At 43.1% G+C, this 18,367-nt stretch overlaps 1 protein-coding gene across 1 annotated transcript in view; it reads right to left on the bottom strand.

Annotated features, from left to right (window-relative positions):
* Positions 1-2,883: 2,883 nt before the first annotated feature.
* LOC146196441 (nose resistant to fluoxetine protein 6-like) overlaps positions 2,884-18,367 on the bottom strand; it is a 52,817-nt gene continuing 37,333 nt past the window's right edge. Inside the window, exons 8-16 of the mRNA XM_084597016.1 lie at positions 17,302-17,388; positions 16,402-16,567; positions 13,138-13,220; positions 10,523-10,645; positions 9,160-9,280; positions 7,690-7,705; positions 6,284-6,457; positions 3,975-4,117; positions 2,884-3,087 (exon numbers count right to left, since the gene is read on the bottom strand). Of these exons, the coding sequence (XP_084453142.1) occupies positions 2,884-3,087; positions 3,975-4,117; positions 6,284-6,457; positions 7,690-7,705; positions 9,160-9,280; positions 10,523-10,645; positions 13,138-13,220; positions 16,402-16,567; positions 17,302-17,388 (1,117 nt within the window). The remainder of the gene's footprint in view (positions 3,088-3,974; positions 4,118-6,283; positions 6,458-7,689; positions 7,706-9,159; positions 9,281-10,522; positions 10,646-13,137; positions 13,221-16,401; positions 16,568-17,301; positions 17,389-18,367) is intronic.

An 18,367-nucleotide genomic window follows, 5' to 3' on the forward strand; every position in this document is an offset into this window, starting at 1 on the left:
TCAAATAGCAGATGTCGTTTTGCTCCGATAAGCTTTACACGCAATCAAACAATGTCGGGACAGCCGTTGACTTAAGGAGCCACCGTCCATACGCTTTGTTTGCCCTCGAACCGGCGCTGAAATTAGATAGGCGACGAAACGGTCATTTTGCGTCTTTTGTAGTGCGCACACAAATGAATGAAATAATAAAAACATTATGGAAGCAATGCGATATTTACATGTACATTCGCACAATTTTTCAATAGATGCCAAACAAGCGACAGCACTAATTCGGGTGTCAGGCGGTCAAATTTAGCTTCACCTAAATTTGGCTTAACCTCAGACGAGTACTTGCGGGGACAAGTACTTGCACATAGCCTCGCGATGTGTATTTAATTATACAGGGAAGGAAAAGCTGCATTTGTGATGAAATTTTGTGCTGCGCAAGCACCTTGCTTCCTCACGACCGCTTTCACAACATCACGCCGCTACACCTTCCAGCTCACGAGAGCAGTTTCTTTGCGACTTGTCGAACTGCCAATCATATATTTAAAATGACTTAAGTTTCATGAGAAGCCAACTTTTTATATTATTGCGAATCTCAAAAATCTCGCGAAAAACTGCTCCTGTGTATAATTAAAAAAGACAGCTTCAGAGGACCTGTTATATATTTTTCGTGAAATGTTGTACTAGCGATAAGCCCACTTGCCAAATTCCAGTGCGGTCGACTCACGGGGATTTTTTAAAATCTTTTTTACAACCAAAATAATTGTTACAAACTGCGTTTTAGTTCCTACTCTGTCGCGAGGTGACATGCCATCCATCGCTCTCCATTGCATTATTTTCCGAGAAGGAGAGAGGGAATGTAATCTGTGTGAATCTGAAGCCTCGGCGGTTGCCACCAGCTTTCAAGATCAAGTGCAAAAGGGACCGATCGAAAGGGCGAAATGGTGCATACCTTTGGCAAATGCAAATACCAGGCTCGACCTTGTCCACATGTTCTTGGTGCGGCTATGAACATAGAAAGGCAGATCCTCAACAACAGATATTATTGTGTAACACTACGCGAATGGTACTAAAATCGAGTGTCACTCACTGAAATTTACACTAAATTTTCCCGAGTGACTACAACATAGCAGACGCAATTGTCCATATATTTATCTTATGAGCTCTCACGTAACAGAAAATTCAAAATTTACACTTAAATAACACAGCGCGCTACTCCCGATGCCAGGCAATGCGATGCTTCGACCTGCTTCAACGTTGAAGGCAGACCAAAATCTGTTGCGCACAATGCTAGATTGGGAATCCAAAAACCGCACAAAGCTCGTGCTTACAAGCAGATGGGTGAAGCTGCGTGAGATAATGTGATTCCAAACAGAAGTGGGTAACTGCGTTGGACGAGTACAAAATATCTTATAAAACGCTTTCGTATAAACAGATACAGACCGCAATAAAGACGACACGCGCACATACGGAAGCGCTTGTGTGTGTGTGTGTAATCTTTCTAGTGATCTGCGTCTGCGCTAGACCTTTTTACACAATCGAAATGCACCTATTCGCTGAAAAGAAATTTTATGAATATATAAAAGCAGCACAGGTATTGTGGCTTACTTTGCAGATCTTCGCGTTGCCATTCGCCGTCCAGTCTTCACGTTTCACTTTCGCCTCCCATACATTTCTCCGTCTCTTATTCCGTAGAAAACGAAAACATCTGGCTCCTTTTTCTTTTTCCTTTTTTTTTTTTTTTTTGCTGAGCCAGCATACAGTGGAACACAACAGCCTGGCATGCTAGTTTTGGCGACTGAACACAGTACAATCGCCCAGCACCCAGCGCACAGCCCCACCGCTTCGGACACTCCGCAGCAACGGCACGAAGCACCTTGCCCGAACATGGCGAGCGCGGAGAAAACGGTGGCGCGGGGCATGCCAAAGGGTGTCACCACCCTGTACGGCGGCGCTGGTATCGAGGAACCCTAGACCCTGCTATTGAGAGAAAGGAATCACTCTTTGCCACACCCGGGGTGATCATCACTATTATTCACCTCGCATGCTTACTGCCACTCTTCTTCTCTCGTCTGTGTGCATGTGGCGCATACCTACGGTGGAGGAAAGGTCACACTTCAGTATTTCGGGTTCTGCACTGCGTGTTGTCTTCATCAACATCTATCTGTGCTCGAGAATCCGCCTCTATTGCACTGTGGTCTGACATTTGATTAAGCGGCCCCAAAATTAGTAGTGGACTAACCATATGGTTCCCAGCCACCTGCTTCGCAGATGTTTGCCTGGTGCATCAGTTTGGCAACCTCGCCTCGAAAACAAAGTGAAACGCGCCGTGCTTGCATGCACACTTTCCGTTTGCCAATAGAGCGAAGTCGCCTGCAATTTCTTTTCTCCTTTGGGATATTTGCTCATCATACCGGATTAATCAAACATTTGTTATGGTTTCCTTCATACGAATGTGGTGGAAATCCATCCATACCGTATAGAGTGTGCTCCTACCTGATATCCTATGCATAGCGTGAGTTGAAATAGCCCATACATCCGCTAAAAACTATTGCCAGTGAAAAGCGCTCACTGAGCGAATGATAGTGAGAGCGGTGTTTTCAGTTTATTAGCACGAAATATGCTTGGTCAAATAGTGTCATGATTGATGAGTTTTCGGAAAGAGTGAGTTGAGGTCAAAGGGTTATTTCTGCGAAAGTTTCGCACAATACATTTCAACCACCGCGACAAGCATGAGCTCGTAAGAAAACGAGCAGGAATTGCGGTAAAGTAAGATGTGAACTCCATGCATGCAGCGTGCGGCAGCGGAAGAGGCAGATGCTCAATACTCTAGGGCTACTCCTTACGCGACCGTTCAGTGAAATGAGCCAGTCGATGCTATTTGGTGTTTCCCCATTGCTAGCAGCGTGAGCATTTGCTGTTTTTGGTTTCCAGCGCTGTCTTCTCCGGGAAATTGTAGGGCTGTCGTTTAGATGAACTTCCACGCCGGGACATCCTGCCGAAAAGCAGCTTGTCCAGAGCTCCCGTCGGCGCTTCGCACAAAACGAATGCCAAGTAGGCCAGTAGAAAGCTCCAGACCACAACCGCGAAGAACCGAGTCACCTGAAAAGAGCTTTCGACGATAAGACATACTGTGGCAGGAAAGCAGCTTGAGCTTGAACCGATATATCACATATAAAACTCAATAAAGATACAATAATACCTTGACAACAAAACGAAGACAAAACGAGAATGCTCCATTCGCGTATGCGGTTGAACATTCTCACAAAATGAAAAAAATGCACATGGTTGATTATTGTTTTCTGTCACTTAGCGTACAGTCGTTTTTCTGTACAATCACTGATGGCTACTAGACTTAATAAAAATCGTATTTATCTCCAAAGCAGGTCTCGATCATACCAAACAAAGCAACATGACATACTTGAACCCGCACCTTTGTATTTTATTTATGAGAAAATCTCCCACATGAAGCTGGTGCATGAACGGCAGAGGGACAGCGGATAAATTTAAGGGCGGAATATTACAAGGCTAACGTCACTTGAATCTTAGCAGGAAGTGCATCCGATAAGTTACAGGCAAAGCGGTTCTAAGAAATCCCTTCGTGTCTGCATCCTTGCTTTGTCTGCGGGGCGCAATTCACATAATGTCGTTGCAGTTGACGTTTACGTGTCGACACGGTGGCGCCTCACAATGAGCAATGTTGCGCGATAATATTTATCCATTCTCTCGTTTGCTCTAGGCTCGTTTCTAGGAATTTTCTTAAACTGATGTTCTGGCGCACCATGATATGATGGTGACTGTTACACCATTGCGTTTTCATTCGTTGCTGTCTGTTAAATGTCGGTTGCGGCCGTTAGCGGTTAATTGTTCTGAGAAGCGTCCTCTTCCGTGGGCAAGATAACCTTCAAATCACTTCGGAAACATGGATTTAGTGCGTTGCAGCCTGCACTCTCACTGCCTAGTAATGCTAGTTGTAGCGATATCCTTACCGTATAAAATATTGACCAGTATAAACGCTCCCTAGAGGCGTGCAGGAGCAGCTCAAGGAAGGGAAGGTGGATCAAGTAGACGCCGTATGAAAGCTTGCTCAGCGGGACGAAGGCACTCCAGGACAGGAACTTTCCTACAGGTCCTGCAGAAAAATCGTTAGAATAAGGAATGCTCGCCTATTCATTTGACATGCACCTGAAAAACACCCACGTCTAAATTTCCTTCAGCGCAATAGGATACAAGTGTAATTTGTATAAGGGAGTAAATACTCACTGATAATCCGCTGATCTCTCCCCCCCCCCCCCCCCCCATAGTGCTACAAAAAAAAAAAAAAAGAACTCCACAGCTTTTACTTTGCGTCAAGCTTTTTATTGTCATTATGGTGCGTACCGTTCAGAACTTCTGTTCACGAAGACAAGCGTGTAAGCAATGAAGCCAAGGCGATCTATTTCATTGTGCCGCCTTTCCAGCAATACAATGCCATCTGTCAGGCTGAAGCACTGCTCAGCCGCCATGAAAAAAAGAAACAACAACAACAACATATAAATCACTAACTGTTTGTACTGAAGGTTGCATGAGGCAGAGCGAAAGCTCCAATTAAATACCATTTATAAGCATGAGCACGCCCAAAAGCACGGTAACTAAGACAAATTCACACTAAAGCGGCCGACCTGGCTCCACAGCTTTCCCTTGTAGCAGTATGTCTGAGCTCGGATGGACGTTAATGAGTAATTAGTTTCTTACAAACCTACTCTCTCTTGGAGAATTCTTTTAATCATTCGATTAAGCGTAAATTCTGCAAGCAACTCATTCCTCACCTCTTGCATGCGCTGGGAAAGAAAACAAAAACATAATGCAAGCACGCACACCTGCTCAGCCTAGCATTATTACCGGCTAGATTTGGCTTAAAGAAGTCCTTGCTTGTTTGTATAGCTTCGTTATGTCTGTGTATCAGTTTAGCATGAAATTTTGGCTTTTTTTGAAGCATAAATCATCCGGATGTGAAATTGAAGTATTGGGTAATTTTCTGGCTACGCAGTAGGAATAATAATTCCGACTGAATAATTTCCACGTTCTCACAAGCATCCCATCAGGTCTGGAAAATAAATGCAGTGCCATCATATGCTACAACAGAGCAAGTTGCGCGCATCAATTGCAACCATTGGCTCCATATTTTTTCACTTTGTATAAATTACAGACCGCCATTACCTAAAGTTTTCTCACATAATATTTTGGCCTTTTGTGTGGCGCACTGCGTTGAGTGAAAAGGAGAGGATCTTTAAAGAAATAGAGATTTTAGCAGGAGCGTAGGAAAAGGACTCATGTGATACTTTGTGTTGAAGACGGAAGAGAGTAGGACGGGAGTATAGAGAGAAAGGTGAAGACTAAAAAAGCAGTGCTCCGTTTCAATGTGCATGAAATCCTATAAAGTTTCTGAAAAAATTGCAGCACATTTAATCTATACGGTTTAGGGCATTACGCGAAAACATTAATGCTGTCATCTGCGGCTACCTGTACACACCATTTTTCCCATATGTGCATTTTTCTCTTCGTTCCATCACAAATCTTCAATGTAGTGCTTCCTTTATGCTGCTCATACATAGCCCACAGTTGCAAGGACATTTTAAAGGTTGTCAGTCAGTGCAGTGCCCTCCAGATAGGAGAATTAAAAAATGGAGTACGTCGTGCGGCTGCCATTGCATGCTGACGTACCCAAAGCTCTCGATAGTGCCACTTGTGTTACCTTCTCCGTGTAGCATAAATGTCACCGTAACACGTATCCTTTAGGGATGTATTAAACGGCTGCTTCGTGGCCGAACGTAGGTAGGCTGGCCGCACAAAAACGAAGCAAACGAATAAAAACTGACAATCAGGGTCTACTCAAAGGAAATTTTGTTCACGACAAAGCTGTTTGCTCATACCTGTAACAAACGTTCCTGACACATCAACGTATAAAAATAGGCCAAGTCATGGAAACAAATTTGAAGGTTCTGGATTGCTCTGCCAATTGTGGCTCGCGGTTTATCCAAACAACCCAACGTTGTTCAAAACAGAGAATGGCTGCTAAAACCAGTCTCCAGTGTGCTCCAAATTGCTGCAAGCCCAGGTCATAGGCACCGCCAACGTCTCGCACCCTCCTACCATCGGCCACGTGAAGCTGTCTGGTTTCTAAATGCGGTTCCAGAACTGACAAGATCAACAAGCTCTGGATTACCTGCAGTTAGGCGCATAGATGTTTAGGGCACATCTGCTGCTTACAAGTACCGTTGGAATGCATGTTGTATGAAAATGAATCAAGCAGTCTCACCACCGCGTCCTGAAGAACAAGCCAGCGTGATCCAAACGAGGAAGACTGACCACAAGACGCGGTCGAAGAACGCTGCCAGTAATGTGACACCCTGTGAAGTCGGCTCCGGACTTCTGTACCAGGCTAGCTTCATGAAGATACAAAGCAGGGCGCAGCTCACCGCCACGACCCAGCCTGCACACAGGACGGCCTAAACAACCGTAACGGAAAAGGACAGCTTTTATTTTTTATAAGGAGATTTAAACTCTGGCGACAAGGAAGGTCGGTCCTCGCTGCAGCTGACGTGAATTACCTGGGCGCATGTAGTACTGTCCGGCACCGCTAAACGGCAAACAGTCGGTAGCATAAACGATGTCTCACACAGTTTGTGCAATCCTCTGGTCAAGCGCCACGAAAGCACCGGATATACATTCGGAACTCTATTTACCGAAACCAGATTTAACAAAATGCCAGAATTAAAGAAGATATCCCTGTTCCCCTTAAGACACCGTTAGGGTTCAATGCTTTGACTAACTCGAAATAAAGAAACGGATTTCGCGATCTGTCTCCCGATTTAACGAAACTTTTTTTTTTTTAAATGCAGGTGCAAATTGTCAATTTATTCTGCTTTGTAGAGGACGTCCCAAATTGTTTTGATTGCGAACCGATGGTAACATCGGGGAGCGCCTTCGTCCTGCTTTTGCCAAACTGCGCCGTGAAACGTGAATTTATATTTTCAGTTGAATTCACCATGGCGAGAGAAGTGATGGACGCCTAAAGTTCCTGATTCAGAGACTTTATGGATGCCCTTTATCTGCAAAGCAGTTTGCCAAAACATGAGGATACGAAAGACGTGCTGGACTCACTTCAAACTTAAGAGGAATCTGTACAGTCTCGCCTACAAAGTGCACCCATTTAATCAACTCCGGCTTTCTTTTCCGGGAGATACATTTGTAGTCGTTTGATGCTCTTCTTGTTAGGGTAACAATGTTTGTAGCTCTTTTCACACATTCTTGCAGTATCTGTTTTTTCCGCGGGCCACAGTTTCATTTTCAGCGCAATTGCGCTTTGCCACTATGATGCAGCGGTAGCTTTTGAATATGCTACTACACCATATAATCGAATGTATCGAAATGAGTGAACGAGAAAGACCTGACTGAATATAACGAAGTTTCCGATTTAAAGAAATTATAGTGGCTCCCTTCAACTGCCTTAAATTGAGTTTAAACGTAACACATACACTTCTTTCCATGCTCCGAGGTGACCAATAACGCTTCAATGCCACAGCTACCCATTACTGTGCTTGAGATGACGGGGAGACTGATAAGACGGGAGTTTGTTACAGCTAGCTCTGAACCTGCCATCGTTATGTGGAAATGTTTTTATTTGATACCTGGTGCAGCCAAATAATCTTTTGTTTAATTTACAAGCGTTTTGGACCATCTAATAAGTAAATATGGCGAGACAATGACATTATTATGGGTAAACACTTGGGCTTGCTGGTACGTGATACGAAGCAGAGCCATCTAATGTGGACTGATTGGATGCACTCACACAGCGCTCTAGCATCCAGAATTGACTTCAACCATTGTTGTATATTTAAGAGATAAGCAGAGCTATCAAGACTTTGGCAAACGGGAAACACAAAGCGTTAACTGTTAACAATCGTTCGAACTACGGTTGAAAGTTTGCGCAGTTGGAGTGTTTCCTGTCGGCCCCTGTATTTTTAGTGTCCCGTATCAACGCGACAACGTTAAATGCTCTGTTCTGCAGACAATCCTGAGTCTGCTTTCTAGACAATGAGGTTGTGGGCGAAAAATACCGAACATGCCTCGCACCTGGTACTACTTGGCAGGTGGTATGACCACTCACTGATTGGCTGGCGGATTGCGTCACGTCACGAATGCATTTTACGTCGGCGAGTTGGCAGCAGCTGCCAACTCAAATAACTCTTTTCAATGGAGGGTGAGATCGAACCAAATCTTCTGGTGCCATTGGATCCTGAGTCTGACACGCTATGCCTAAGCCACGCAGGCACGCTTTTTGACCTCGGTTGAAGCTGAACATTGTCTGTATCGAGCGGCCTTTCATTTAAGTGCGCCTTAATGAGTATGTGAGAAAGAACAGAGAAACACTTTAGGGGTTTAACGATGAAGGAAGTACCAAAATACATAAAGAAGGACGAGGACCCACATGGCTGCCGCAGACAGGAGTCTTAAAGCTGTTACGTAATGTATTTAAAGGACAGCTTAAGCTCCCATTTAGCCGTTTTCAATGTTGTAACAGTGATGGAATCATATCACTCTTAGAATACTACAACTTTATTTCAAGAAATAGGTCCCAATATTTTTTACACTGTTCTCACGGTATCCTTGTTCTGCAACTAGTGATATTAGTTTTGTATTGCGTATAGTACATGGCAGGTAGGCAGCTAAGGATATCATGTGCAAAAAGCAAAACTAGCAGTCAAATGAAACGAAATACCTTATATTGCGTGTGCCATAGCTCGCATGCACACTGTAATTATTCCGCGATGAAGATTGGTCGATTACTAATTCCCCGTTATCACGGATGGCGCAACCATCAGTAATGGCATATCAGCCATTACCGGGGTATTCCACGGTATTAATTTGAAACTAAAAATGTCATTTGGAAGTTCTGCTCTGTTGGTTGGCATTTGCAGCGCGTTTATCAAACTGTGAGATGTCATAGCTGGTATGCTTGCTTATTTGTGCAGTGTTGCTTTTATCATTTTTAAGGATGGTACATCTATATTCTAAAGATATTTGTTATTCCAATACATATATTACTCTAAAGTACATAAAAAAAGGCTGTTAAGAAATGTAAATAACGCTTGACCAAATGAAAAAGCCATACTTCTGTAGTTCAACAAATACCTTGCTGAGTTGTCGTTTTTTAAAGTCTTCTATGACTAGGAACGTCCCGCAGCCGCTAAAGAAACACACGCCATGGTAGTAGGGCCGGAAGTAGTACCCGTTGGACGTCTTTAGCATCACCCTGTAACGAAAGAGAGCATGGATATGCATAAATACCTACAGATAGCTATAAGGATGTTAGCCGCCTTGTGTAATCTAGTAAGGGTAGCAATACTGCATGACACCTTTACAATGGGCCCAGTTTCAAAGCTATACTTGGATCACAGAATCTGCGCCTTTATCAAATGCTAGCGCGCTAAAACGCGGTAGAAAACTGTTCTCGCGCTATGTGTTCTGATTGCAAGCGCAAGCTGCAGACCGGAGTGCTCCATCATGTTTTGGCATCTGCTTGTCATTCATCGCATTGATCGAACAAGCCGTCCCGACGTAATGTAGTACCAAAAAAGTATGCAGAGATTGTTGATATTATTATAGAGGAACCGCTGACAAATGTGCATCCGTACAGCATGGGGAAAGCGGTGTCCAGCACGACATAATCACACTTAGTCCTCTTTGCGTCGCACGCACGGGCTCAGCGCTTTGTTGTCATCGCTGTGCCTCTACGTGCGTGACACAAGGTTGCAAAAGCATCGTCCCTTGCTAAATGGAGGTCGTTGGAATGTTCGTCCCTTTTTAAGGTGATCAGGAGAGGAACTTATTTGAAAGCAAGTTACGGGCTCTGTGAGAAGATTGTCTTTTTGAAGTGCGCGAGGGAGGGGGGGCAATGGAAAAGCGTAATGCCTGAGTTTTTTCAGCAAAACTGTACTTTCTGTAACAGAGGCATGCTAAGTTTTGTCATCGTTGAAATTAGCCCTTCGTATCTGAGTTCTAGTATGGAACATTATGATCAGTAGCCGATCGCGGTAACTTCTGAGACCATGTGATGAGTACATGTAGCCATTCCGGCTGCTTGCAGAACAATTTGCTTTGTGGTCGTGACTGTAAAGCCTCTCGAGTAGGAGACAGTGTTTCATTCGCATAGACCTTGCAGCCCATTAAGATGTGAAAAGTGTTGTAAAATCTGAGTAGGGGCAGCGCCGTCGCTGTTGCTCAGGGGTTACGTCTTTTGATTTGTGATCCCGAGGAGGCTGGTTCTGTCTCTGCCGCGGCGGCCACTTTCCGGTGGAAAAGAAAACAAAGGCTTTCGTGTACTGTGCCATGTTAAAGCACGTTAAAGCAGCCCACGGTGTATAAATTTCCGAAGACCTTCATATTGCCACCCTCAGAGCTGATGTTCGTTTGTGACGTAAAATCCTATAATCCAAACTATTAGAGGTGAAATTCATTCTTTACATCTGCATAAGTGGTCCCAATACATACTCACTGCAAAATGGGACCTGGGAAGAGGATGAATGGTGACAGGTCCCGGCTAGCCACGACCCATGTTCCGATAGAGCATCCAATTAGGGATAACAGGCAAAACACCGCCACGGCCAGCATCCTGCGACTGTCAAGAAGAAACTTGAGGATGTTTACATACCAAATGATTAAAGGTGATTGGGAGCCTGATACCCACCACCGAACAATTTTCCAAGAAGAAGAAGCTGGAGGAAATGCATTATGTTTGTGTTTCTACATTCAGGTTTTATTTTTGCTACTTTCGATCAATCACAGAAATTCCTGGACAGAATATTCCTTCATGCCCCGTTCCACAGCAACCACCAAAGACACTGAGATATTGATGATTCAGGTTTCAATATTCTGCTGAGAATAATCTTAAAACCAATCCTTCTGTAAACGTGCGTACATTTTACCAATATTTGCCAATGGTTTGAAATAAGGGTGTATAATTCAAGCATACCTAAAAAGGTTGGGAAATTTCCGCGCCAGAGTTGACATTCGAAGCCTGACGCTGTTTTCGTCGAGAATTACTCCGTAGACCTCCACTACGGCTCCTCCTTCTCTCTATCCACTTTCCCTCTCACCCTCATCCCTTCCCTTACGGCGCGGTTCAGGTGTCCACATAGCAAGTGTGACAGATACTGCGCCTTTCCCTTCCTGTGAACCAATTATTATTAAAAATTATTAAAAAGAGAGCAGCGACGCCTCTTACTAGCTCTGCAGCTTTGTCGCGAATTGTGTTTCGTAATATGGCTCTAGGCTCAGAATTGCGGCAATTTATCCCTGTTGAGGCATGGCGTACTCACAGTGTAGGATTTATCCTCCACGTATCAGTGACTGTTACCGCATGTTTTTCCTCTGGTATGGGATTTGGGCGACCGACTTGGCCTAGCAAGCAATGAGATTTATTTGTCGTTCGCGTATTTTAGGCGTCAAACTTAGGCAGACATGGACACAATTTTCTTCTCAGCTTTTTTGAGCGTCAAGAATGATTAGCAAACAGCATAGTCACCGCAACAGACGATTCAGTGCACCATACGTATGGGAGTCGCGCGTGCTCTTAGTTTGAGGGAAATATATTGTAACCCAAACCGGTAAATAAATTTTGTTCCTGGCTTGAGTTCCGCATTGAGCCACAACTGCTCTTAATTTGTCGCGTTAGTAGCAGTTAAGTTCATTAAGTGGAAAACGTATCTAGTGTAGTTCCAGCATCTACACTAGATGTTGTGTCTACACGTCAGACAAGTAATATTCCTGAATCTAAAAAAAAATGCAACAAGAACCGGTTATGTATGGCCTCCATGCCTGTACTCGTATTCGCGCCTGACGCAATCCTGATTTGGTAATGTGGAAAAACAGTTTCAACGAATTCCGAAATTTTCATGCAGTCATGTATAAATACCGGAGGACACACTGAAATTCATCGTTCAAAAAAAAAAAAAAAAAAAAAAGAAAAAGAAAGACCGTATTCAACAACAGAACGAGGTATAAGAAACGGAAAGTTTGTGGACTTCTTGTGGAGTATTGAAGAGCTCTTTCGCTCTTCTGAAATGCTCAACACATACCCATTTCTTCGATGATTAGAAATGATATATGAGACTTTATTATATTTAGTATTTCGAGTACTTGTCGAGTTCGCGATGGGGGGGCTTAAATCACATTTTTCTTTATGCTGACTTCCTTGATAACACTGTTCTTTTCAGTCACATGCAAATGACGAAAAAAAATGTTGCTTTGACTAAATACTCGTTGCCTATGAACCCAGACTGCCGGTGAAATTCACCCGTTTCTGAGGCGGAGTATTAACAGAAATATATCATCCTCAGTCGTAGGTCCTTATGCAACTTGTTTTCACGTCGCTCAAATTTATTTTGGTTTATGGCAAGAGCAATATTTTATTGGAACGCTATTCACGCGTCGTTCCTGAAAGGCAGTATCTTGGAACGTACTTACTCATTCTCTTTTCACATCTTGCTCGAGCAATATTCGTAAAAAAAAAAAGTAATAAAAGGAACATACATCGTATCGTTCCCCGTTATCACATTTTCTTTAAGTGCGATATTATTAGTTCACGAGGTCTATCTGGCTCACCAGTTTGGCGCGTCATCCAATTCGCCTCAGTTGGCAAGGCCTAATCGAGCTTCGCTATTCGGATGGTAGGATAAGTGATATCACAATCCACTCTTCCAGGAGCCTAGCATAATGAGCCCTATGCGCTGCCCCTAGTTCAAACAGGCAGGTTAGTTCGGCGTTCGGCGCCAAACTACTGCCTCGCTGGTTGTACTAGGCTTAGTAAGGTTAAACCTCTGGGTTATTTTTTCTCCCTCTAATAGCAAAAAAAAAAAAAAAAAAAAAAACCGGCAAGGAACAATCATCTTAAAATGAACGCACAAAACTCAACAACATTTCTAAATGAAAAAGTGTGAAAATTCATGGGCCATCTTAAATTTCAGTCCCAAAACCGTCGAAAAAGTGTTGGTATATTTTTTTCAGCACGAATCGGCTATCAACGAAGAAAAAACTTCTAAAGCAACATTTCCACTTTTATTCCTTCAAAAGCTCGCCTTTGTATTGTGTCAGGGGTTGGGCGCTCCTTACCTTTTAAATAGTAGTAGCACCAGTAGAGATATCGTGAATAGTTGGAAATCCGCCGAAAGGTACCAGAAATGAATCACCACGTTCTGTCATTGAAGAGAAAATTATGTCACAATTCCAGCGAGCAACACTAGGAAAATATCTAAGTGATATATTTTGCAGCCACTAATGTGGCTTAGTTAGTATTTTCGGTTTCTTACTGAACAAGAATTCGGTTAATATTGAGTTTTATTTGCTTCTTATAAATTGTGCGCCATTTAATCGACATCTGCGATATTAAATGCATGGAAGAGAAAGTGTCAGAAAGCAGCAGAACAGGAATGGCATCGATGTGTCTGCGTAGCCAGAGTGATACCTTTTCTGTCTTACTGTGTTCTTTCCTGCCAAATGCTTGCATGAAACATTGAATTATTTTATCTGTAAAGAGAAGCAATATTTGGGGCCCGAAATATATGCTTGATTTAAAAGCGAAAAAAAAAACGTTTCAAGAATAATTTAGAACAACTAACCTTCCCCTTTACCCAGCAAAATTTTAAAGTATTGAAAAAAATAGTAACGCTTCAAAAGACGCACTGGAAGTATGTAAAATAAAATGCTGTGGAAAAAAGAATGCTTCACTGAGTCATCTGCATGTCGCGGTGGCATCTTCTAGAAGGAAATGTAAGAAAGTGTAGTGTTAGGTCGTTGGCAGTTTGGTGAGGTTGGTGCAGAAGGAGGGGGGAGGGAGGGCAGTTCAGTATATTCGTGCTCTGATATGGTTCATGTGGCGGTTGCTCGTCATCAGAAAGCTTCAGTTACTCTTATTTTAGAGTTATAATGCTGAATTTCTGCAGCATCTTCAACGCAGCTAACTCAAAGCACTCCCCTCTGTTCTTGCTATATTTTTTTCATGCCTATGTGTGAAAACCATGTCGAACAAGATAATTCTTCTCTTCACCCTGCAGCGCGTGTGAAGTAACGAAACCTGTGAAGCGTCATATGGAATTGCACAAATTATAAAAAGGGAAAATATGGTCGCTTTTTATGACTGCTTTCCAGAAAGCAGTTCCATAGTTATATTATTTTCCCTTAGAATTGACAGTTCCCAAAGGGAAAACACGCACCCTTCAATAAGAAATATAACTACTAAACACGGTCCATACCAACACCGCGTTTTTTTTTTTTTTTTTTCAAATCTTTGGAAGTCACTTCGGTTTTGTTTCCTTCGCCCGTTGTAAGAAGTACGAACGATAATACCTGCACAACACTGACATTGTGGCCCAAAAAGGGCATGCTTTACTGTGCCCAGCCGCTTCACACAATCTCAAGACACACATTAAGAACGTTATTTCTCTTTCCTCCACTCATCTTCGGTTATGTTAACGCAAGGCTAAACCGCTACGACTAGGATAAGACGAGTGCCTTTTTTTTTTGTTGTCAGATGTAGGTCGAAATCCTCACTTTATAGACTCTCGAAACCCCCAACACACCGCCACTGCCATTGCCATATTTCGACTACACCTTTCTACTACAACCTCATGCTGCTATCATCAAGGGGGGAACTACGTCATTGCTACATTGGTACCAATTCGTGACGGATCCCTTGTGGAACAACACTGGGTTGATAATGCTCACGCGAATCCCTTTCTACTCACGCATCCAGTGCGCGTCCTAGCCATTCTTTCTTACTTGCAGTGCCATGCACCTCAAGCATGGGAATGAGTTGCCAAACAGATTACCTCAGCGTGGATGTTGTGTCACGAACATGCACATGCACATGGTCTCCCTGCTCCTAGCCATGTAAGCGACATTCCTTTATATGCTGGTCTTACTTCACCAACGCCACCCCTTGTGTTTACTGCATATATTTCATCACGCCTAGCACTTGCCCAAAATATCGTGATAACTGAGCTAACATCGATTCCCGTCTCCAAATCAAATTTTGAAATCTTGGCCAGTAGTTTTCGTCGCACGTCTAGCTCTAAAAACAATTCTTGGTGCGAGTCAGTCCAGCGATACCAGTACAACGTCTAATTCGAACTCCGCTATTGAAATGTCTTGACGATGACAATGAACAACGAATAATAAAGGAACATAAAGGCTTGAAACTTAAAAGGGAAAGCAATTGAAAGGTGAATTGATTTTTACTTGGCCCCCAAAAGCTCCGTGCATTTCGTACAGTGACTGAAAAAAGTTCGAGGGCACTTTGGCGACTAAAGTGATGCAAGGCGAAAGCCTGAGGGCTGCATTCTGTTAAGCGACTGTTGAGCATGTAGCTATGAATGCTGCTACGAGTAAAGCAAGCGACTACTCTCTCACATTCTGCGAGTGCATTTATGCTCCTTGTATCTTCGCAGTAGTTCTACGTTTACTGTTGTGCTGTTGATGTTGCCGGGTGCACGGCATTAATTAGTGATTTATTATTACGAAATTATTACTAATTTCAAATATAGTTACGCAGTCAGTTATTATAAATTATTTATTCAGTCAATATGTTGCTTAATTAGTCATTAATTAGTAATTATGTTTTGATTGGCATAGGGCCATATAGGGCCACGGCATTAATTAGTAATTATTATTCCGGTAGTAAATAATTCGTAATTATTTATTCGTCAATATTAGATTATTAATTAATTAGGAACTAACCATAGATTGGCATATGGCCATGTAAGGCACGCATTCGCGCATACTGTGCTGGTGCTCTGTGATTGCTCGAGACCTCCATGACGTCACCCCGTCTCAACCCCACTAAGAGCCGCCGCAAAAGCGTGACACTTTTGCTGACGACAACGATCAGGCAAGGCAATCAAGGCTTTCGCCTTAAAAAAAAGTCCTGGACAAGTGCGGCAAGCCATATTGAGAATATCGCAGGTTAGCAATAAAAAGCCGGACTATTAGCTACGTCTAGACGCATTTCATACATTGATATGTTTTAGAAACATTTTTCACAGCGTCGTGCGTTTTGCGACATCGACCTCAGTAACGCGAGGTTAATAACCATAAGACTTTGCTTTTGTTTACGACTGTAATCGACTGTAACATGGCTAAGCTATACTTGAGTATAACACCTGGCTAAGCCTTGTAAAAAGAGCTAGAGAGGCGATCTGCAACTCACCGGGAAGATAGTGTACATCTCGAGCATGGCGGACACTTTCTGTCATTTTCAAAGGAACTCACGCGCTCTATATTATTGGGTGCTTTTTTCCTTATCGGTCAGCATCCCCACCAGGCATTGCCAACGCTGTATTGCGCATAGTCACCAGCTGTAAGATAAAGCACAAAGCTTACCGATGGTGAGATGTAAAAAAAGTTTCTGATCTGGAGAAGCAAGTGCCACCCGTGACGATTCATCTCGCTGTAAAACTTCTGGTAGAATGCCTGTGTGTCTGGTCCGGTTACAAATAGCGGCAGCAAGTACATGCACATGACAACGAAGAAGAGGGGAACGCAAGTCCTGCAGAAAGATGAATGTTAAAAATTAGAGGCATAAAGAAAACACTACGGTGGCAGTTCTAATAAGGGACGAGGTATGTGAGTCGAGATCACTTTTTTTCTTGCTTTAAATGATGCACGTTAGAAACATTGGACACGAAAATACATTAATCATAACAAAAGATGATGAAGTCATAACAATCATGAAACCATGGCCACATCTCTTTCTGTTGCGCTGGTAGAATATAATTTCCGTAAAACTGCGAACAAATGGAACATTCTGCTGTTCTATTTAGACGCTGTTTCAGATGAGGTAAAATAAGGCAGTTCCCCGAATGGTAAAGCTTACTGCAATGCATGAGCTTTATGCTTCAGTTATTCGCAACATTCTCATTCCTACCTGCAAGCTATATTCGTCCTAAGATGGATGGACATTTCCTTTGTCACTCGCAAATACAACTTGGACACTTAGTCGATGCGTACGCAATACGTAACATCGTGCTGGTGCAGCACGAAAGTGGTAGCGATTGAACAAACACTGACCGACGGCGTTGTTTAGACGTGCTGTTATAATCGTGCTGCTTTTTTTTTTTTTAACCGGAGGCAAGTTTGCTACTTTACATATAAGCCGCACTAGGGTTTCTGGGGAGAGACTATAAATATATAAACTGTGAATCATGAATATACTTTCTCCTCCCTGTTGCATGCGCCGGAATGCATTAAGTCCGCGTGCCCACTTTCCACAAGAAGTCTTACCTGATTAAACGTCTCAGCAAACCTATGACGAATACTACAGGCCCGGTTGCTTTCTGCTTGCTCAAGGTCAGTGAGAGGAAGAATTCGCTGCAAAGACAATTGGGGACTTCCTTCAAAGTTTTAAGCATGCTCCTAATGACCACACTTTGTTTATGTGTTGTACGCAACCCAAACAAAAGGGTACGCTAATGGCGGAAAAGTTTCCGCGATGCTCTGCGAAAAAAAAAAAAAAAAAAAAAAAAAAAACTGTCTTGAGACTCAGTTGCCTGGAACTGTTTGAAGCGGATGAAGACTGGGCGCCCCCTCATAATTGTAGACAGTCAGGTCTCTTACATGCTTTGCTCTGTCAAAATAAAACATTTCACCGCGTACCTAACCTTGTAAAATTCAGATGCCGGTAGCACACAAACCCACAGGTGAGTTCTAGCTCGAAGAAAGGTTTTACCGATTCAATTTCTTTGCAAATCTTCGTACTTTAAACACCATAAGCAATTATTTCACGTGGCTAAATTAGCAGCGCATATGCCTGCACAGATAGGTGAGAAAAGATTGACTTTAAACTCTGAATGCGTGTTGTGCGAACCAGTACACGCATATACATGCTGCTATTCCTTCGCTCTCTGTCGCTGCCTTATATTCACCAGTACCTATTCTCGTACACCATCACCAGTAATTGTGAGACAGTTAGCCGAGGTTATCATAGACCTTTGGTAAGGGAGTAATCACTTTCTGTGTGGTGCTTGGTTGGTGGTAGTGGATGGTAAAACTTTGGACAGCCACCTTCCTTTCCGACAAGTAGCCCGCGCTCCTCATGGATTCTTTAGAATGTAGACTTCATCGTCCCACAGCATTTTGTCCACTCGGTCCTTGATGTTTTCAAATTCTTGCATCCACATTCGGTAAAAGTATTAAGGGAGAGGACGTGCGCGTCGGCCCGTTTCATTTTTGCTTTAGGCAGTTGTCGACTCTGCATATCGATCAAGAGCTCTCGCGGTAACTACGAAGGTGACATTGCAGAAATTATCTTTTGTTCTCGGGAAGCGCAGGCATAATACGCAAAGAACTA

This window comes from Amblyomma maculatum, chromosome 3 (genome assembly GCF_055883805.1).
Source record: "Amblyomma maculatum isolate TAMU_Amacu chromosome 3, ASM5588380v1, whole genome shotgun sequence".
Taxonomy (NCBI): Eukaryota; Metazoa; Arthropoda; class Arachnida; order Ixodida; family Ixodidae; genus Amblyomma; species Amblyomma maculatum.